This window comes from Maylandia zebra, linkage group LG7, assembly GCF_041146795.1.
Source record: "Maylandia zebra isolate NMK-2024a linkage group LG7, Mzebra_GT3a, whole genome shotgun sequence".
In the NCBI taxonomy this organism is placed as follows: domain Eukaryota; kingdom Metazoa; phylum Chordata; class Actinopteri; order Cichliformes; family Cichlidae; genus Maylandia; species Maylandia zebra.
This window is the reverse complement of record NC_135173.1, coordinates 40,862,839-40,885,169: the sequence shown is the minus strand read 5'-3', so window position 1 is coordinate 40,885,169 and position 22,331 is coordinate 40,862,839. Positions and strand designations below refer to the sequence as shown.

The window sequence follows — 22,331 nt, the reverse complement described above, 5'->3', positions numbered from 1 at the left end:
TCTTGGGTGATTAAAGCAAAAGTGCAAAGAGAAGTGCAGCTAAAGTTTTTCAGGGAGTAAATACGTAAAGTAATAGATTACTGTTTTAATGTTAATGTGGACTGTACTTTTCTGGCTTTTTCTGTTCTAACTGTATTTGAATTTTGATACTGAAGTCACTGTGTTGGTGTAACTGAACGCTACACGGGCTTTCAGATAAAGGAACATGGACAGCTGTAGAAAACATGGATGAGAAGTTGTTTAAGTTACACCATTTGGTAGCCTGATTCAAAGAATCACAGGTAGTGGGTAACCATACAGTAGTGTCTGCATAAACAAGCCTGCATTGCTCCAATTCAGAGGTCACGTGGAAATCAGTTTGGGCAGAGCCTCATGTTCACCCTCTGATAATGAACTTTACATCATTTGAACTTACTGTACGTCAACCCTTGCATAACCCTTTATAGGTCACTCATTGAAATGTTTGGAAATTCAAGTTGGTCTATATTGCAAGTTTTTTATTTTTTGATAACGTTTCCACATTTGTAATTTTCATGGTCCAAATCAAGGTCAGTGAAGCAGCCACATAAATTACCATATGGTAAGGTGGGTGGTGGGAAACATCCAAGTGGTTCTATGGCCTCCTGGAGAAGGGGAAACTAGGCTAATTTATGTCCAGTGAAGTCACCAAACATTGTTTCTTACCTGATAAAGGGTTTAAAATGTGTGACCACCCCCAACCGTCTGCAGCAGATGGCTGCCTCTCTCTGAGCCGGGTTCTGTCAGAGGTTTCTTCCTGTTGAAAGGGAGTTTTCCCTTGCCAGGGTCGCCAGGTGCTCGCTCATAGGGGGTCATTTGGTTGTTTGGGTTTTCTCTGTATTACTGTAGGGTCCTAACTTTACAATATAAAGTGCCTTGAGGTGACTGGTGTTGTGATTTGGGACTATATAATTGAAACTGAACTGAAAGTTTAACACAAGAATAATAACACTGACTAAGCGCATCTACAATGACAACTCTGGATGTTTCATAGGCTTTTCTCTGATTTTCAACCGTCATTTTTTTTCAGCGGGTACAGCTGATTATGGATATATTTTTTTGAAAGTGTGGCGCGTTATTACAGCACTTGAATTCAGTGAGCTTATTCTTTCACAAATGACTGCAAAGGCATGCTGAACTGCTAAGTAACTGATTCTATACACCCTTGGCACTAAAAAGATGAAAGATTAAGAAGTGTGGCACAATACCTTTTGTCCAAATAGTGTGTGATCATCACAAATATATTAATATTCATCAAAACAAACACCCTAAAATATGCAGAAAATGGGCCTATATTGTGCAAAAATGCCAATGATCAACAATACAGAGTCTGAACTGAAATAAATTCTGCTTTTATTTATTTTTTTATTTTCTCCCATCATGTTATATTGAAAGTATATCACTTTCACTTTTGCTAGCGATCCAAGTGAACAGCTAAAAAACAACCAGGATGGTGGTTTGTCCCATTATAAACTTTGTAAAGTGAAATCACAGGAAAGGAATGAAGTCACACCTGATACCACAACTCAGACTTACAGTGGCTGATACTTTAAACCCCTGTAACCAACTCCACTGAACTGTATCTCTGAGTTTTCTGCATTTTTAAGGAAAATATAAGTAATATTAAACAAATCCTAACTGTCTCTCAGAGAGCTCAGCCTGCAACTCAATGCTGATTAAATCCAAGGAGCTTCTGGGTGAATCGGGCTCATTATATCAGTACACGTGAGGCATTGTGATCATATTTTGGTGGCGTGTTAGAAGGGAGTTGAAAAGCTGTTATGTCTAGTATTTGAACAATGCCAACCCCAAATAGCATTAAAAGAATTGGTCTGTTAGTGATGCATGTCTGAGATGTACAAGTTGATCAGTTTCACAAGGACTGCCATGTTTCTCAAACAAAAAGCTTTCACTCTAAAGCATGTAAAATATGCTATAATCACAATCACTGCCTGCATGCTCTCGGTTTACTGTTTCCATGCCAGAAATAGCTGGCATTCGAAAGAGCTTTTAACCTTACCCTGAATTGGGTGAGAGACAGATGTAGCATTAGGTTTTCATAAAACATCTGGAAGTTAAGATTACTGCGGTACCGCTTCACCATTAAAACATTTAAGAGAAAATGTTCAACCACAAAAAGTTTCAAATGCAAACAAGGTGAGGGTGATGTGAAAGAAGTCAGACATCACAGGTAGCTCAGATTTCAAGCTGTGATGGAAATCCAGACTTGAAACCGATTCTGGAAAGTAGACAGTGCCCTCTTCCCTTTCATACGCTGTCTTGTTAAAACAATACTGAGCAGGTCATTCAAGTTAAAACAAATCAGTACATTTATATCTTTCAGGCGCTAAAACATCCAGTTCAAGCGATTTAGTTAGTTTTCCAGTCTTTGTTTGGGCTGTTGTTGATTGTTCTTTCCCGACCGAGTGCTCCCATGAAGAGGCAGTGGAGACGGTCACGTGACCCTGAAACTGTGACTCAAACGCAGCTCCAGTCATACTGAGAGCAGCTGTTTTAAATATCTGCTGCAATCCTGCTGAGTTGCAACATGTGTCTGGAGCGTCAGCAAAATCCTTGTTAATGGTACATTCATCAGAGCTTCAGATAATACAAGAAGTTGTCAAATGGCCTGTATTTTTCTTCCAATGCTCCAACTAGACAGCGAGGGATCATCACAAAAAAGATTTTTCTTTTAAAGGACAATAAGATGCTCTCGATTATGAGAGGATGACACCACCACCACAACCCATTTCTTTGAAGCCTTTGTAGTCTGTTCTCTTCCTTGTCTCACTCTTGTGCTACTGGTCATCGTCATATATCTGCAGTGCGTCCTCAAGCTTGGCCGTGATCTTCTGGAAGAAGCTGATCTGCTGGCGTAGGTGGTACTGCATCTGTGAGCGGAAGTCCCGTACACGTGTGCGGTGGAAGTGCTGGATTTCTGCCAGCGTGGCGAAAGAAATGATGTTGCAGCGGTCATGCAGCTCACCTTCCTTCTTTGGGCAGTCTTTCACCTTGGTCAGCGCACCTGGGAAAATACATCGGAGAGTTCAAAAGTTAAAAAAAAAACTTTCGGATTTTTCACAATAAAAAAAAAAAAACGTATTCAAAAATATTCTGTGATCATGACAACACTGGAAATAAAACCCTGACACATTTATTTCAGAAATAATATTCTACAGCTATCCATTCGCTTCTGCTTATCCTTTACAGGGTCGCGGGAGCCTATCCCAGCTATCATAGGGCGAGAGGCAAGGTACACCCTGGACAGGTCGCCAGTGTGTCGCAAGGCTAACGCACAGAGACAAACAACCATTCACACTCACACCTGTGGGTAATCCTCACTAACTGCATGTCTTTGGACTGTGGGAGAAACCCACGCAAACACAGGGAGAACATGCAAACTCCACACCGGCCTGATGGTGGAATTGAACTCAGAACCTTCTTGCTGTGCGGCAACAGTGATAACTACCATGCCACTCTGCTTTGATATTCCTCTATCTTAAAATACATTACCTCAAATACAGGTTTCCTTTCTTTACACAGATAAACAAGAACACTTCAGCGACAGATAGCTGATAAGATAACAATCTAAGTTTGCACACTTGAAGTTACAGTCACTAAAGGTTGTGGCAACACATACACAGATATTTTTGGGTTTTTAGCTTTTAGCTTTTAGCCTACGTGTAAACTGTTATCTCCATTTATCAGATCACTAAAAATGGAGCCTCCAGAGACACATTAAGGGCATACCATTGATGTGGTATGCCCTTAAAGGCAAGCCACATTAATGGTATGATGTTCTTTTTGACATCATAATGTGCAATGTTTTTTTCATGAGACAATTTCCTGTAATGGTAGGTGCAGGCAAAAATACTGTTGCAATACATTTGTTATTCTTAATATCTGCAATTTTGTTCCTCTGTCTAGAAAGACAGGCGTGAGAATGAAGTACTACATCCAACACGAACTCTCGTGGCCCAGAGTCTGACGCCAACATCGTCGCCAGTTTTAAACAGGCCTCTCTGTCTGTCTAACAATCCCAACAATCAGATGACCCCGTGCTGATCAAGCGCTTTGGTGACAAAGGGAAGGAAAAGCTCCCTTTTAACAGGAAAAACCTCAACTCAGGCAGAACCAGGTTCAGTGAGAGTAACCGGTCTGTCGTGAGCACTTTTGGGGGGGGATTTAAAAACATTAAAAAAAAAAAATACTAAGAAACACACTGGGCCAAGGGGAACAGACACTCTGACAAAGGACAAGTGGAGACAGCAACTATACATAAACAGAAGGGTGATTAGAGGAAGTGCAGACAGCTGGGGAGAAGAAGACATCTGAACTAAATTGCAGAGCCAAGACAAGGGAACTAAAAGCAAAGCACAAGGAAAAAAACTAACTTTCAAAATAAAGCAGGAAGTGAGATATCTAAACGTGGAAAATATGAATGAACGTACGGGAGACTTGACACAAAAAGATGGAGCACTGAGGGAAAAAAATTACTCTAAAGCAACTAAGAACTAATAAAATGGGTAAATACACTAAGGGAGAGAATACATTAAACAGTTTAAACAATAACCAAATGCAAAGTTTAAATGTGCAAAATTTAAAAGTAAAAACTCACAAACATTGGATGAGACAATCTGAGACCATGGCATTGTCATGTAAATCACCACATGGGCTCAGGACACTTCAAGAAATGATCTTGAAACTAGACAGGTTAAAACTTTATTCGAGTATAATCCAAAAACGCTGCCATCTTCTCTGGACGCTTCTTATTAATGTTCATTTAAAAAGCCTGCATCTCTGATGGTATGGAGGATGAATTAGCGTGTGTGGAACTGGCAGCATGCACATCTGGAAAAGCAGCATTAATGCTGAAAGGTATATACAGCTTTAGAGCAACATGTGCTCCTATCCACACAATGCAGTCTTTTTCAAGGTAGGCCTTGCATATATCAGCAAGCCAATGCTAAACTACATACTGTCCATGCATTACAGCAATATTGCTTTGCATTAGAAGAGCACTCAACTGGCCTTCCTGCAGTCCAGACCTTTCACAAACTGAAAACACTTGGCACATTGTGAAATGAAAAATACAACAAGGACATTTTTTAAAGCAGCCACTGGATAACTCAAAGACTTTATTATGAATGGAAAGAACAGGAGGACTCCTGCACAGTGCTTTCTTTTTCCTCCTTTTTTTGCCTAGCAACTTTTTGCCCCCTAGGCTTCTGATTGGACAAAATTTATATGGTTAAGGTTATACCGCCACTTGATTTTATTTTTCAACATAAAATCCCCATTATAAAAAATACACTTTTACACCCCCATTGACCAATTTTCAGGACTTGATGATAACAACAGAACCATTCATCTTCACAGCTTGCTATATGGTTGTGCTCTCTTTAGCTTGTTAGGGTTGACTCGAGTTTTTTGTGCTCAGATAAAAAAAAAAAGACACTCATAGGAGTTCAGTTTTCCCCCTGAGACAACACTTAGTTGGTTTTTTTTGCCAAAATTAGAAAATTGAGACTTCAAAATAATTGTCCGCAAAGCAGTTGATGACATCAGGGTGGCTACACAGGAAAGAGGAAGTCAAACTCAATAGTCAAATCAAGGAAGTCTGGAATATTTTTAGAACTTCTACACAAATAATTAAAACACAATTCTACAAAAGGAACTTGTGCAATACAAAATTCACGAGGTCGTAACTGGATCACATAAAATCAGGACATGTTGAGAAACCTGCAGAAATGTGCTGATTGTTGCAAACCTTTGCCAGGTTTCTTTGAAGACACCCATCACCCACTTATGACTCACAGTGTTTAGAGTGACTCAAGCTTTGGGGGGGAGGCTGTACAGTCCAGACAGACAGGACCAACAAAGAGGGATCTCAGAGTTAAGGACTAACTCACATGAATGTGGAGGAAATTGCGAGGAAGCTGATCTTGAACGTGCTGACCTAGTTTCTCCTTCTCTCTATCTCACGAAGATCAGAAGCACAAGTTTGCCACCACAGTGAAGCAAAAAAAAAAACTCGGACTTTGCTCTCCTCCCCGCCAAGGGGATTACTGAGCTATAATTTGAACTCTTGTACTGTTATGCTGGTAGGAAATCTTGTAAAGCTCTGTAACTCTCCGTACCCCCTCATACATTCACCTCCCCTCTTCTTCTTCTTCTTCCTATTTTTCTTTAACCAACAGGAGGAAAGAGGAAAAGGGGGGAACAAAAAAAGAGGAGGAGGGGAATGTAATCCTGAGACCGCTCCATTTTGGATTCCTGTAGTCCCGGGGCAACAGAGTACAAGAGGCCCAGGAATTCCCACTCATTCAAATCAGATGTAGCCTTTGGACTTAAAAGACTGAGCTGGCATAGATGACTGTCACCGTAAGTGACATATGTAGTTCAACAAAGCAGTCAAACATGAGGTGTTACAGCTGCCATTTTATATGTTTTCTAATTTAGCCATTACTGGAGAAAGTGTATATGAGACAATATGAGACTGATAGAAATTAGGGGAATGTGGAGCTGCTGCTGCTGAGAAAAAAATGAAGCCTGATGCGTCTGGAAACGCAAACCCGCTAGAGTCCTGTTTTCCTTCTTGCCTATTTCTTTATCAAATCAGATGCCTCGTGAACTAAGCCAGTCATCTTATGCGAATCTAAGTTATTTCACAACCCCAGCAGCAATGTCGACTCTGCAGTATGGTCAATGGTTGAAGGATGTTACTCACCGGATACTGACCTTTTCTAACACCAGCAGAGATGATTACAAAAGTCTGAGAGTGCTTATTGTAAAGGCTTACAAATTCTTCTGCATGCTGGGTCTATTTTATAGTTGTGTTAGTCATTTTCTTTGGATGTGTTATAATTAGGGTTATAATTTAGTTTACAGCAGGATAGAATCTAGCTGAAAACTAGAAGAGGATATACCGTGTTACTGACATCAAGGGTAGGAAAAGCATAGAGGTTTCTGTTACCACTGAAATGTTTAAACCCTTACACATCAGCTCAATTAGTGAGCACAACACTGAAGAAACTTGAGTAGACTTTCATTTTGCTTTATATTTTTGATCCAAATCAAATGATTTCATGGTTATGATCTGGCTTGTAGCTGGCTGGCTCACTTGAAGGCTTAAATGTATATAAAATGTAATAATTTTCTGAAACATCAGTGGACAAAATGAATGAGAAATTCACTACTGGAAGTGGAGGTCTTAAAAAAAGTGGGCGGTCACGGTCACTACCGACCATGAATAAACAGAATCAACTCTTTGTATGAAAAGGACAAAAAAATGTTGCCAGTCAGTGTTTTCAGTGATGAAACCCACGCCGGTGCCCCAGAATTATGTCACTACTTTGTGGGAGATCACCTGAAATGTTTAAATTACGTTGACTATCTTTCCGAGATATTAATCAATTTGGTTATAATTTAAGTAAAATGTGTTTTACTGGTTTAACTGGTTTTTATTTGGCGTCCCATTTTATACAAAATACCCCGAACCAATGATGCTCTGTGGAGAGAAACTTTGGCATGAAAAACTTAACAGGAAAAAAACAGTGAGTTAGTAAGTAAATGGGCTTTGCGAGGCATAAAACAATGTGTTTGTTATTTGTCAACAGGAAAGGAGGTGAAGCCCTGTCAGTCACACGGACTATTGCAATTCAGGCTCGTTCCACAGTTGGGAGCTGGGATTGTATCTGGAGAACAGAGTTCAGCAGACTATAGAAACAGTGTCTCTCGGTCTGGCAAACGTCTGGACTCTGCGTGCCAGGAGGAACTCCCTCCTCCCAACCTGCAGGGAACTAATAAGCCAACTCCTGCTTTGTAAGTGTGTGTGTGTTTTCAAAATGAGCAAATACAGGCCCTCGCACAGTACCCCGAGTGTTACAATGGACCATGGGTTTCAGTTTTCGACGCAGATTGACACTGCTCTTCACTAAATGAAAACAGATGTTTCTCTTGGTTGGGATACAGTCAGAATCTGGGTCTTTGTATGTCTGCATGATTAACAGACATGCTAGAAGCATTTAGACGCATATAATTCGTTTAAATTTTTTTCTTTAAACGGCAGTTAAAAGCTTCCCTACATACTTGGTGCCGAGTCTGTTTTCTTTCCTCTAAGTTTGTTTGTTTTTTGATTTTTCATAATTGGTTTGTTACTAATTAGAATTTATTTTCCCAAGAAAGTATTTTAACATGTTTAGGCAGTATTAAAACGTTAGCCCTGCATAAAAATGTGCTCAACGTCTTTCCTTTGCATTTGTGCTCTAAGACTGCAGAGCTGAATTTTTTTTACCAACATGAAGACAAAGACACTCTCCCACCTTTCTGCACATGGATGATGTCAGGGAAGTTGGCCAGGTGTCCTTTGTAGATGTCCAGCAGGTCGGAAATGAGGTCCAGGTCCTGCCGCGGCTGATCAGCAAAATACTCTCCTATTGCCTCGTAAGACTCCCCCGTGTAGGAAATGGCCTTGTTCAAGCCCACTGAGAAGACCTGCTGGTCCAGCTCGAAAGCCTGGGCCAGGAGTTTGAAGGACTGTCCGACCTTCTGGTACTCCTTTTTGAACCCCGATATTTGTTTGCGGCCGAACTCGTTGATGCTGGTGTTCACAACTATGATGTTCTCGTCCATCTTCTTGGTGAATGTTTTGAAGCCTTCAATCTTGCTCTCGACTTCCTGCAGGTCCAGAGGTACAGATGGGGGGCTGACGGAAAAAAGAAAGGGGAAGATTGTCATTTTAAATCTTTTTCTACTGCTTATCTTTTGCTCACTATCTGGCACACCCTATTTTTAAAGGCCTTCAACTCCAAGTTGTTAAAACAGAGCAAAGAACATAGTTTATAATATTAGTTCCCTATACAAGGTCAAATATCTTTCAGCTAAACTTAACACTATTAAAAAGAACCTGACAAAAAACTTTGTCATTTCCCAAAATGCTATGTGCATCTTAATAAAGACCAATTCTCAGACTCCTACCTGATTGTGAGGAAGAAATTGGCCCCGACCAGCTCGTCCCTCTCTGCCTTCCTCTTTCCCTGCTTCCATGCCTTCTCATCCGCCCCACAAGTCAGGAAATGCTGGAAAACGTCACAGTGCGCCAGCACAGGATGGCTTGTCATGTGGTTCATCCACCAGATCAGACCCTTCCTCCTCTTGGAGAGGAAGTCCTCCTCGAAGCGGCCCGTGGCCTGCTTCTCTGGCAGGTGGGGCACTGAGATGACAGGGAAGCGCTCCACGAGCCGACCGTAGAGCCAGTCAAAGTGTTTATACCTGCAGGAAGGAGTGGAGAGAAGAGAAATTGGGACTGGTTGAATAAGTGAGGTAAGGTAATGCCAGGAGCATGTAGTGAGACAGAGTGAAAAAGATAAATGGAGGCGAAGTGCAGGAATCTTTTCCCAACAAGCCCTGAGGGAATTCGAGTGTAGTTCAACTGACAGACACATGGACATGGAAACAATGTGAAAGCTGTTGAGGGAACCTCAGAGAGGAAACAAGAGAAGGCTCCAGATGGCAAATATCCACAGCTCTGTTTTTAACATTTCGTAAACCGCAGTAAAAATCAGAAAAGTGGAGAAAAGGGAAGACGATACATACCTGCGGTTGACTTGGACATTGGTGTGCGTTGGAGTAAGGCCATATGACATGTAGCTCTTCATCCCTTTGAACTTTGTTTGCTTGGTGGGGTCGTCAATGGTGCACGTGAACGGATAAGGGTCCTCCTGCCACTCGGGTCCATGCTTCCCCATCACCACACAGATCCTGTCTCCATCTTTCACAAAAGCTGACGCCTCCCCTAGCAGGAAGGCCTCCCCTCCGGACTTGACGAAGGTGGAGAACCTGTTCAGGTTCCTCCCCACTGTGGCTGAACTCTTGGCCTGCTGCTGCTGGGAGCTCCCACGGCCCGGCAGGGAGGAGGCAACTGGGTGCAAAGGAGGGCTGCTGCTGAGACCCTGAGGGACATTGGCCACAGGAGAGCTGTCGTCCCACTCGTCATCCCAGTCATCATCGCTGCCCTGGCTAGTGTGGAAGCTGCTGCTATCAGCTCCAAATCCTCTGTGAGGCTGGGAGGATGTGTAGGAGGTCTGGACTTTGGTTTGGGTCAAGGAGAAGCCATTGTTGTTGGAGGTGATGTGGTCTCTGATGATCTCAACATAAGAGGCAGGGAAGAGGCCAGCCTCCCCCTTGCTGTTCTCCCCCTCCAGCCAACCCTCCAGCTCCTCCTCGCTAAACAGAGTCACCACCTCATTCTCTGCTATGGAGATCTCTCCTGGATTTTCAGAGTGGAAATCGTACAACACTTTGGCCTTCAGCGCCATAATTTCAATACTGCTGCAATATATTTTTATATATTTATATCTCTATATATAGATATATATTTCTGGTTCTGATTCTCAAAGCTTCCTCGAAAATGTTATGTCTTCCAGCACGATTAAACCTTTAGGATCTGTGCAGCTTTAATCAGATTTAGGAAGTTTTATGGTAAAAACAAAAAACAAACCATTCCACCTTTGACCAAATTAAACACGCTTGTATCTGTGATCCACGCGCAAAAGAATAAGACGGACACGCAAAAGTAGTCCTGTATCCGACACCCACCTCCTCTCTCTCCTTTCCGCGGGTTCAAATATCATTAGTTTCCATGCACAACTTAATCCAAGTCCGAAAACGCATTCAAAACCTGTCCTTTTTTCTCCCTTACGGAAAGACACCGGCTATTCAAGTTTAAAGCCAACAAACTTGCGACGGCAGGATAGCCGTCTTTCCCTAAGATAAAAGCCGGGGGGAAAGTCCTCTTTTTTTCCCCTCCTCTCTCCAAGATGCTTGTAAGTTAAAGGCACCAGCACTAACACGTAGTTACACAGGCTGACTAACGGAGGGTGGAGCCAGGAACACGTTCAGTCAAGTCTCTGAAGTCGGACCAATAACTTTTAAAAACCAAAAAACTTCCAGCTTTTATATACTCATTTATCCAGACACGGAACAATCCACATCAAGCGGGGTATGTTAGATTAACTGCCCCAGTTAACCTGCTTTATAGGCTATGACGTCATTACACGTAATCTTTGAACTGGTCTCGGGCTAACCTTATGTTAATTAGAGAAATTCGCTAGTCACTCTTCAGGATGCTAAAAATACACACTTTAAACGTTAAAAGTTAATTTGGGCTTTGATAAAAAGTTAAAAATAAAATACTGTTTGTGTTTTAAAGTAAAGTCTGCATCAAGTTCCTGGATGTTTCAGCTTCACCGGGCAGGAACGATGTGTTCGCATCAATTTGACATGCTGAAAGTTTCTGTTCGCTTGATTTGTAATCTGAGAAGATTTTTTTTGTGACAGCACAACTTGTTTGGCTGCTTATGCTGCTGTGAAACTGCTTTTTAGTTGGGTGTCAGGGAGAAAATAAGTATATATAAATACGTAAAAACATGTTTTAACCCGGCAAAACAAATATTAAATGTTTTTTTAACACGTCTTACAATCTATATGGATGAATGGGATATTTTATTTCTCATCCTCTTATAATTTAAATTGTATCAAAACAAAAATAAAAAAATAATATGCATGTGCAGGATATATATTATTGTACTTTATTAATAGCCCCCTCTGCCCACTAGAGGTCGCTGTTTCATCACCCACTGAGAGCAGAGCACAGTTCATCCTCCCGTCCACTTGCTGGCAGTAAACCAACCCTTTCATTCAACTGTGGCGATATTAAACCTACCGGACAAAGAAGATAATAATTAAACACAAGCTGGACATTTTTTATTATTATTTTTAATCAAGCGTGGTTCGCGTCAGCACATAAGACCCGAGAGTTGCTTTGGCTTACTGCAGGCAGCTGCGGAATAAATGAGGACAGTCAGATTATGTGAAACCTGCATGGACCTGGTTTAATTTAGATTTCTTTTTTAAAGGTAATTATGAGGCATGTGTATGTGCTGTAGGTGCTTTGTTTTCCTGTGTCTGTTAAATTAGGATTTGCCCGTGGACAGATTTGATCGAGAGGAAGATAAATTGATGATTTATGCCAGTTTAAATAAAATATAACTTGTTTTTAACAGGAAACTGAAGGACACTCTGTTTTTACAGTTCATTTGCTCTAGCTACAATTAGGCGTCTTGTAACCGACAAGATTTATTTTTATGAATTGGAAAATTTTGCCTTCATAAATATGTGACTGTAATCTTTACCATGGTAAACTGAATCAGGGGATTGAGTATTGCAGCAGCTGCATGCTACGAGGTGTAGTATCCAGCTGTTGCACGATAGGACTTGCAAAGCAACAAGTCTTCTTTGAGGATAATTTAAAGAGGAGAAAAGGGGAAAACACTAACAGATTAGATGTGGTCATTTGTGGTAAACATGCATTAAAAATCAGCACGTCTTTTTTGTCTGCTAAAGTGAAAACAGTGATTTTTTTTAAATCGCCAGTTTATATACAAGAACATGAAACATTTTGCATAATGTAAACCCTGAAATTGAAGAAAGTCAAAAGCACAAAAAACTGAAAAATAAATGAGCCTGTAATATGAGAAGCTGTTCTTAGGACTCAGTTTAGGTCACACATGGCTGAAAATTAAGATGGATCAAATCAAGACTTGCACTGCCTGTAAATGTGAATTTCCTTGAGTAATTATTAAAAAAAACTTATGGCATCAGCAGCAAAGGAAAGAAAGATAACAGCAAAGGCAGCTGATGGAAGCAGTTTTTATCTATGATGCCAGTGATATTAGCAACAGATACAAATAAATAATATTAAAGTGTTTCTAACACCGTCTTCTCCCTCTCTGTTTCAGACATCCTATGATGTCCAGCCTGGTTCAAACCACCTCGGACAGTTTGTGTAAACTCGTCCGCTGGGCTCACAGCCACGGCACCATCTGTAACCTCCTCCCCAGCTTGCAGCACATCACCCGTGGCTCCTACAGCAATGTGCTGACAGCTGAATCTGGTCCGCACGGTGGCAGCGTCCCCATTGCTGTGTGGGGCTGTGGGGCTGGACACGCCTACCACTGGCCCCTTGGTGAAAATGCAAACACTTGTGGCGGCTCAGCCAGTACCAGACAAGGCCAGGAGAGGTTTGCTGGAGGTCGTCCAACCAGTAAGGTGAGGTAAAGATGTGAGGTGCTGGTATTGTCTGAAATGACACGGGGATGTGCAAATGTGCAAAGAATTGGGTTACTGACAAATTCACATGAGCTTAGGGCCAGTGTATAATCAGCATGTGGGTTCATGAGCCTTTAATACTTTGTCTGTCAACATATGATTAAACCCAGACAAGACTGGAAAATCCCTGCAGCCTTACTTTTATGTGGGATTTTTGGTGAAATAATGCACTCTTAAATCACTTTTACAGTGGCTTTGTTTTTGGAACGTGGAAGCTATGTGGTTACAAGCCATCTTTAAGTTACAGTCCATGGATTTCATGCAAGTTATGCATAATTTTAAGGCTTAATTTGATGTAAACTGGTGACTTACATGAAAATGAATTGTACAGTTGTCATGAACTGTACAGTAAAGCTATAGAGACAATTATGTACTGGATTATAAGGTTGTACAGTTGGACATCACCTCTTTCTAAATGTTCAGATTGCAGTGAGAACATCATGTGACCTCTCCTATAGTGAAGCGGCATCAGAGGGCGAGGAGTTCAGCGGTCGGCTTTTTGACATTGCTGCATGTGATTCATCAGCCACAGATGAGGATGGCGACTATGAGCCCCGGCCATCTAGGAAAAGAGGCGGGGCCCAGGGAGGAGCCATCGCTGCAAAGAAGGTTAAACAGGAATCCGCCCCAGCAGAAGACGATGACACTGGGCTCACAGAGACAGACCTAGTCTGTGTTTTACAAACTCATCAGGCACCAAACACATACTCTCAAATCACACAAACACTGTGGCCAAAAAAGGCTCTTTCATCTTGCTGTCAGCCCCAGCATGGACAACATGTGGGGTGTGAGGGATCGATGGATCCAGAGACGGAGGTACTAGGAGGAGGCAGCTGCACAGCAGGGACCACAGAGCAGGCTGAGCGATGCAGCTCTGCCACAGAGACCACTACGAAGAACACAGGTACCAGCTCGCATGTTTTCATGCCATCAGGGGAACAAAACATAACGTTGTTTTTGTTTGTAATTTTTTTGTGTGTCTGTAAAGCTGAAGAAGACGAGAGTGAGCTGGAGAAGCTGCGAGCATTACTATTAGCAGAACGCAGCCGAAACCAACAAATGACAGAGACGATCTCCAATTTGAAGCAGGACAAAGAACTGCTGCAACATGAACTCACGAAGAAAGCTGAACTCATATGTGAGTTTCTGCAGGATAAACTGCGCCCCGGTAAGCTCACGAATCTGTGCCGTTTGTAACCTTACACAAAAATTACGTTCACTGAACTAGAGTTAGTTGGTTTCTCAAAATCTTCAGTCCTCATCTTCTCTTTCTTTCTTCTAGAGAAGAGGTGGCCTCGTTGTTCCACTCAGGTGGAACCTGGAAGCTCACACATGGCGTCCTCTGATGATGCAGCTGGGTTTGATTTGCCAACGCTGTTTGACTCATTTGAGGAAGTGGAGCTTCATCCTCTAGAGCGCCATCGGACCCCGAAGAGCAAGAGGAGCCGGGATGGAGAAAACACTCGAGTCAGGAGTAAGGACACATAGAGACACTCTGATAAATGTGTCACGGAGTACTCGCTGTGCTAAACATTGCTTTTTTGTTTTTATTGGTAGTGAAAAACGTGGTGGGTGTGATAGCACGCTACATGGCTGCCCTCCAGGAGTTTCGCCGCAGCGTCTCCATGAAGGTGGCGTTTGACCGCATCGGTGTGGACCGCAACACAATCTCTCGCACGGCGGCCATAGCGGAGCTCAGCCTGGCTGCTCCAGAGGTTTTTCACGCACTGGTGCCATGGGATGAGAAGGAGGAGACGCTGGCACACTACGCCCACCGCTGTCGGCAGGCGATGGACGACACCATTAAGGCCAAGATCAAAACAATGAAGGCAAAAGGAGAACTGTTGCCCATTGTGTCAAAGTGACAGCTTCATGTATGGTGCTCGCGCTGCCTGAGGCACAGGCCTACAAAACCTCTGCATACTTTATGTATAGAAAAAAAAATCAGAGAAAAATACCACCTTAGGACTTTTAACATAATTGACTTCAAATCATATGTCGACTGTATTCCAACCATCATGGGTGCTTCCTGTCTAGTGGATTTTTTTTCTTGTGCGATTATGAAACAGAAGCGTGAAACTGACACTTGTTGACTTTCACAGCAGATTCAGCTGCTCAGAATTCATCAGGTTCTAAAAAATGTGTTTCTTATGGCTGTTTTACAATAAACCACAAAAAAAGGTTTTTTCCTCCATTTATTAAATTGATATCTTTCACCCTCAAAGAACATCAGTGGGTGTGTTAGAGTCCAGAAGCACTCCTGTTATCATCTTTAATGTATGCAACATTTTTATTATCCACAGCAGAACGAAAACAGTCGAAATATAACCTTTACTGCAATGTTTCACGGCCATGTAGAACAGTCTTCTGATCCCTTGTGCAGGTTTTCTAAAATCAGCAACCAGCTTTCCTAGTCATGAAAATATAAGAGAGGTCATTTAACACTCCCCTGAGATCATTTACGACATCACAAACAGCTGTCCAAGATGAGAGACGTGGTGTGCGCCCAGCTTGTTCCAAAGCTGCGCCTCTCACACCAGAAGGTAGATCGGATGTAAAACGTCAAGACTCGGGCTCCAGGCGTGGAAGAACTGGGAGGATGAGGTTTCCAAATGAGGAGTCCTGAGTGATGAAGAAGCCTGAAGAATGTGCATGTGCATGCTGCAAGAAAAGAAATAAAGGTGTTAACTACAGGCTTGACAGCAGAGGGCCACCCAAACACGCAATCACACCACCAGCATGACATGAAGAATCTGTGTTTTCATTTATTCTGTTTTATCAGTTAACTTGTTGAGGTTGAATTTATATTGCCAGCCTGATAACAAATCATAGTTATTTCCCACTGTTAATGATATAGAAGGAGGATTAAATGCAGCTCATTTTTAAATCTAACCTCTAATCTACATTAGCACATACGCACTGCTAAGTGATACCCAGCTGGTATATACTGGTATTTTCTTGTAACTGTAATTTACAAGAAATGCTGCCCTCAGATCTATCAGGCAGCTTTGAGACAGCATGCCTGAACCAATGATTAATTCACCAGCACTTAGTAAAAATATTTGGGATTTCAGATCACAGATGTGGGATCTGGCATTTGTTTATCCAGCAGATTAGCTCTTACACGCTCAGCACCAGCTGTAATCACTGTAACTGTAATCACAGCTGAGGACACAGTGATGTGGAGTCAAGCAGTAAACTTGTAAAATAAATGACTGGAACATTAAGGATCAATGACCTCACTGTCCCCCCCCCCCACACACACCTACACCTAAAAAAATAAAAAATAAATCCAGTATTAGTTGGGCTCCTATCAGAAGGCTCTTCTAATGTATGCTGTGTAGGATTGCTTGTAATCACTGTAAGATTCATAATGAGGAGGGGTAATGTGGTTGCACTTCTAGTAGCGTTTCTGGTGTCTTACCTGCAAGGCTGCTTTCTGCTGCGCAGCGATGTGCTGCTGTTCTGCGTTGTCCCTGAAGTCCTTAACACTGGGCCGGGCCAGCGAGATGCTACAGTGTTGAAGGGGAAAAGATGGCATGGAAGCATGTGAAAATTACCAAAGTCTTTTTTGTTCTGCCTGAACTCGGCTCTTTAAGCCTGACTAATGACAGGTTATATGTTGGTGTTCTAACATCATCATAATTATTGTTCCAGGACCATCGCTGCAAATGTCCAGTCACATTGTTGTGAAGTCATAACATTAGAGAAGAAAAAGGCAACTGGCGCCTTGTCATAATAATGAGGGCATTAAAGTTCAGGCTTCAGGATTTGAAGCAGCACAGAGCTTTACACACTCGGAGAATCTCTTAATATGTTATAACTGAAACAACAGGGGAAAAGCTGTGTCCCAAAAAAAATCGACTTTCCCACTGGACTGTTTACAATAAAATAAGCATATGGAGTGGTGAGCACACCTGTTCCCTCAGATGTTATTTGCCACATTTGTCAGGAGTCTCTCCACATCTCGGATGGCAATGAAACGTGTTTCACAAGGGGAAATCTGTACAACAGTGTCCAGCTGTTGTTCCTTATTGCACTGCCGATACAAGCCAGCCATCTTGTTTAATGCTACTGGCAGGGAGGTGGGAGTTAAACTGAAAGAGGTAAATATGGTTCTGTGAATTCCCGGGAAACTGCCAGTCATGCTGGTCACTCGGAACATCTCGGCTCAAGAAGCTTCCTAGAGACTGGATGTAGGCTATAACATGGTATCTCAACCTGCATGCAGTGCAAGGAGACATATCCAACTTGATGTCTGGGAATTCACAGAACCAAAGTTACCTTCATAACTTGCGTGTGTCCTGTCCTTGGATGACCTCTTTCATGTTTTTGCATCACCGTTGTAGTTGATGGTCCATATGCAACAGTAATTATGATGTTGTAGGACCAATGCCAACACGAGGACATCAAATCATGACACATACTAATGTCCCAGGAAAGCTTTACACACAGACTTAATACCCCCCCCCCTTCTGTTACTTGGATTATGCTATACTACACCTACCTGGCTCCAGGAGTATTCATGGACTGACTCTGCATCAGTCGCCTCCTTTCCTTTTCCAGCTCTGCCAATATAGCCACCCGGGTCTTGTTTGGGAAGGCTGTATTACAAAAAAAAAAAAAAAAAAGAGAGTAAGGGACAGCTAATAATGGCCACGTTTTTGGGTAATTACAATTGAATGTTGAATAAACATCCAAAAAGATTAAGCTAAACAGTGTTTAAGATTATTTAGGATCTTATTTATAGCAAGATTTACTAGAAAACACAATAAAAATGATTCTTGTGATCGTGGAGGTTCTTTTTTTTTTTTTTGACTGTCCCGTTTGGTTTTTTTGCCATCAGAATTGTTGTCTAAAGGCAAAGAAAGACACCCAATGGATTTACTTTACCAAATGGACCATCCCAGCCTTGCCGTATTGGTCTATTTGATTCACCTTTGCTTTTATTGTTTATTTTGTTTTCATTTGCTGAACACGGGACAGACTTGACTGGAGAAAAGAAAAGGGAGAAAGAAAGAGGGAAAGAAAAAGAGCGGGGAAGAGGGGCGGTGATAAAGAGCAAAAACCAACAAAACAAACAGACAAAAAATACACATATCAGTCACCTGGATCACCTGTTGAGAAAGAAAAAAAGAGATAACAAGCAAAGAAAAAGAGAGCAATATAATAAACAACATCATCGCGATGATCTATGTGAAGATAACAGTAAATACTAAATATTAAATATTATTGTGCAGCACGCAAGATCGACAGCGCACAGTGTGCTTTGAGGTAGCAGCCAAAAAGAGTGTAGTTTGTGTGTGTGAGCACCCGTGTGTACACCTGTGAGCGTGAGTGCGCTTGTATTTAACAGGTTCCTTCATGTAATGATCTGCTAGAGGGTGTGGGGGAGCCACAGCCCCGTCCTCCAGGGCATGAAGCAGGTATGGAGGAGATCAAGGCTCCAGACATCCAGAGGCCCCCAGAGCACAAGAGACCAAGGAAGACCAACAGAGGGGCAGCCGCACCACTGTCCCAGAAAGAGCTGAGGAGAGTCCCAGATGAGGGCTCACTCAGCAGCCGCGGAGCAGAAGCCAGGGGGGGGGGGGGGGGGGGGGGGGGGGGTTGCAGTGACGTGCCTGTAAGCTCCGCCGCAGCCAGCTGTGCCAGAGTGACCGAGCCCCAGGCCGAGGGCACCCCACCCCCAAAGGAGCCCGAGCGAGCCCCAGGCTCCGACAAGCACCCACCAGAAGTGAGCCGGTGGGTACCTGGACGCCCATCCCCGAACACAAAGAACCACCAACGCACCGATGTCTGAGGGCGTCTGCCACTGGCAGGGGGAGTGGTGGGGGGAGATAGGCCTCCAAACCTTGGAGGGCCTGAGATGTCCCCAGAGAGGTGGTGTCTGATACCCAACCTGACATATGGACACAGACATACAGGCACACACATATACAAACATCCATTCCCACCCTCATGCTCTCATATGCAATTACTCAGCACTCACCCAACGTGGAGACAGACATAAAGAGACACTGTACACACAATCACACTCCCCAAGCGTACTCTAAGCCCCGGGTCTAGGTCCCCCTGCCCCTGGAGGGGGAAACTGCACCCAGACCCAGGTGGTGTTACCCTTTTCCCTGGGGTGGGGAGAGGCAGACCGCCCCGACTCAGCAGCAGCAGGGAGGCCCCACATTCCAGACCCCAGTCGGACGGCCAACTCCTCCTAGCCCCCCCGCTCCAACAGGCTGCAGAGAACGGGGGTGAGAGAAGACTCCAAACCTCCCTCCACCCGCTCATTGTAGTGTTGATGCATGTGTGTTCTAAGGTGCCTTTAAAACCCAGGAGGGCATGGAGCTACCTGCCAGAGAGCAGCAGGTAAGCGCATAGCCCCTCCTGATAGCCCTCAATGTCTACGTGTATTTAAAATTGAGAGGTGGGCAACGACGCCAGGGGTGAGGTGTACACCCTGATGGTCTTTTGGATTCCGTGTAGCGTGCCCAGCACCAAGGTCCTATATGTATGTGTTATGAGAGTGTGAGTAATGTGAATGTCTAAGTTGTGGGATAAAATTGAGGCAGAGGCAGCCAGAAGGGGACGGGGGGGATGCCTCCCCTGCACCTTGGTGACACATCTTTACCCCAAGGCCCTGCATGTGGGGGTGATTGTGGTGGCGCGGGAAGAGGGAGGCAGCTGGAGATGGGGAGGGAAGGAAGGGAGGGGCGAGTGGCCCCTCCCTGGGGCCAGCTCCCCTGCTGACCCCAGTAGGCACCCCCACACTCTACAACCCACCAGGGAAAGGGGGCCCAGGCCCATCCGGACTGGGGGCCCAGTTCAGCAGTGCCGCCCGGCCCCACAGAGCCTGGGGCAGCCCACCTGACCCCACCGCAGAGAAAACTGCACCCACCCCGTCTTCCACTTATCTTCCAGACTACACAAGACAATAGACACCCAGGCTGAGATCTTCCTCCACCTCTCCTATATCTCTCCCCACCTGCAGAGTCACTTCCTGGAGAGAGGAGACATCCTGTAAGATGTAAAAGCCTCCCCCACCAGTTGAAGAGCCCCCCAGGTGGCTTGATGCACCGGTGGCACCCTGTTCCAGGGCTGGGCCCCCATGCACCCACACACCCACAACCCTGGCGACACACCAACCAGGATCAAGCCCCCAAGGCCCAGCCATGGCCCCAGCCCAGAGACGAGCACCCCCAGAACCCCGCCTGCCCTGGACACAACCAGGGACAGCCAGGCTCCCAGGTCAGTAACCCACGTCCGTCAGCACAGACCCTCCCCTAGCCCCGCTGCACGCAGCCACGAGGAAACAGTCACCTAAGAGCCAACAGAGCCCTTAACAGGCCATGACCGCAACCCCGGGTTGGGCCCTCCAAGGAAGACGCTTCTGGGGAACCCCCCGACGCCCCAAGCCTGTCCCTACCCCCACACCAATCACAACGGCGAAGGTAGGACCAAACTATGACCCCCCCACCCCCACTAGGTGATGGAGCTGATCAAAGGAGCCCAGAGCAATTGATGTGGTGGCAGAGGCTGTATCAAGACTAATGTAACCTATTAGATAATTTCTATATTGGTTAGAATTAAGATTATTTTTATTTTTCCAGTTCATGAGGACTGTTTTCTTGGCTATGCATAGGGCAGTGAAAACCATATGGGCGATATTCTTTTCTGTAGTGACATAATCTAAGCTGCCCAACAAACACACTAAAGGGGAAATTGGAATGTTACATTTCAGACACTTTGATAAGTCTTCACATATCTCGCGCCAAAACTTCTGAACTGGTGGACAGAACCAAAGAGCGTGGATATAATTGTCCGGTGTATTGGTTTGACAGTGTGAGCAGTTGTTGGTAGACGTAAAGCCCATCTTGAACATCCGATGACCTGTATAGTGCACTCTATGTAGTATTTTGTATTGAATTAATTGAAGACTGGGATTTCTAATTAAATAAAAGGTTTTTAAGCATATCTGAGACCAGAAGTTTTGGTCTAAGTTAACTGATAAATCCGCTTCCCATTCTTCGAGGTTCTTGCCCTATTCCTCCCTCATGGAGGGGGCTGTTTCAGGGTATCCAGAGCTGGTAGTTACGCCCCTGTATTCAGCAGCCGATTCTCAAGAACTTAAATGACCCAAAACAAATGAATTACCTTGTCCTGGAGGATTAGTAGTCATCTCAGAGAGTCGGAGAGGTCAACAGCGGACACCAAAAAACCCCAAACAGGTTATATTAACGGTCAAATGCTTGGTGTTTCCTTCCCGCTGCGATTGTTTCGACGCTACTGGAAACTGCTCATCGGTAAAAGTCCTCAACGGTGATTAATGTAAGTTAGTTAGAGAGAATAGACCATACAGGAGGACTTGGTGATGGACACCTCAGCAAGTGTCTTCGTAACAGACGATAAAACTCTCGACTGTGTATCTGTGCATCACCGCATTTTTGTTTCTTAAACGCGTGTACCGGTTTCACAATTACAAAAGACTGCAAAGGAAAGAGGACCCACTCTGCCTTTATTCAGGAAATTTAAAAAAGTATATATATATATATATATATATATATATATATATATATATATATATATATATATATATAATCAACTAATTGATTTCTTTATATTTAAATAAGAATTTGGGATAGTAACAAGACATTTTGAGATACATTACTTGAAATTTTCAGACATAGTGGGAATTCTGACATAATAACTCAAAACTCTGAGGCATATAACTTAAAAATTTGAGATAACCTGAAATCTGAGGACAATAACCTGCAATTTTGATATAGTAATAATTTAAAATTTTGACTTAGCTTCTTGTGTTTTTTTTCCTGGGCCATTTGTAAACTATAACCTGTTTTGTTTCTTCATGTATTTCTGTAAAATATAAATCTGCTTGCAAATCTGTTCGTACATCTTCTTAGTAGACGATCTTCAGCGATTCCCTCGTCATTTGTCACGTGACTGACATGTTTACATCCAGGTTCTTCTCGTTTAACTTCCGGAACTGCGCAGTAGGAGTCAGCTGACAGTTGTGGTCAAGCAACCAGTGAAACATCTCAGCTGAAGAGACCCTGAACGGAGGAGGGGGGGAAAGCCTCTTTTTTGTCTCCAGAACCGTAACGGCCGCGGAGAAACGGACAGCCGTTACC

The 22,331-nt window shown here is 43.5% G+C and overlaps 3 protein-coding genes across 4 annotated transcripts; 1 reads left to right on the top strand and 2 right to left on the bottom strand.

Annotated features, from left to right (window-relative positions):
- Positions 1 to 1,349: 1,349 nt before the first annotated feature.
- LOC101477122 (sorting nexin-18) lies at positions 1,350 to 10,988 on the bottom strand. Its single transcript, XM_004538347.4, has 4 exons — positions 9,616 to 10,988; positions 8,998 to 9,291; positions 8,343 to 8,725; positions 1,350 to 3,043 (listed from the first exon to the last, which is right to left on the bottom strand). Exons 1-4 carry the CDS (start codon positions 10,335 to 10,337, stop codon positions 2,817 to 2,819), a joined length of 1,626 nt encoding a protein of 541 aa, XP_004538404.1. The 5' UTR covers positions 10,338 to 10,988; the 3' UTR covers positions 1,350 to 2,816.
- Positions 10,949 to 15,373, top strand: kiaa1958 (KIAA1958 ortholog). The gene is made up of 6 exons (XM_076886372.1): positions 10,949 to 11,020; positions 12,819 to 13,128; positions 13,612 to 14,092; positions 14,177 to 14,356; positions 14,471 to 14,662; positions 14,746 to 15,373. Exons 2-6 carry the CDS (start codon positions 12,826 to 12,828, stop codon positions 15,051 to 15,053), a joined length of 1,464 nt encoding a protein of 487 aa, XP_076742487.1. The 5' UTR covers positions 10,949 to 11,020; positions 12,819 to 12,825; the 3' UTR covers positions 15,054 to 15,373.
- Positions 15,374 to 22,229, bottom strand: LOC101470742 (SOSS complex subunit C). 2 transcript variants are annotated; one of them, XM_076886373.1, is made up of 4 exons: positions 22,094 to 22,229; positions 17,696 to 17,792; positions 16,613 to 16,700; positions 15,374 to 15,849 (listed from the first exon to the last, which is right to left on the bottom strand). In XM_076886373.1, the coding sequence occupies exons 2-4, from the start codon at positions 17,728 to 17,730 to the stop codon at positions 15,751 to 15,753; spliced, it is 222 nt and encodes a 73-aa protein (XP_076742488.1). In that variant the 5' UTR covers positions 17,731 to 17,792; positions 22,094 to 22,229; the 3' UTR covers positions 15,374 to 15,750. The 2 variants fall into 2 exon arrangements, with proteins under 2 accessions (XP_076742488.1, XP_024659000.1); XM_024803232.2 differs by lacking the exon at positions 22,094 to 22,229 and adding an exon at positions 21,337 to 21,674 and having other exon boundaries at positions 15,375 to 15,849.
- Between the last annotated feature and the right edge of the window lie 102 nt (positions 22,230 to 22,331).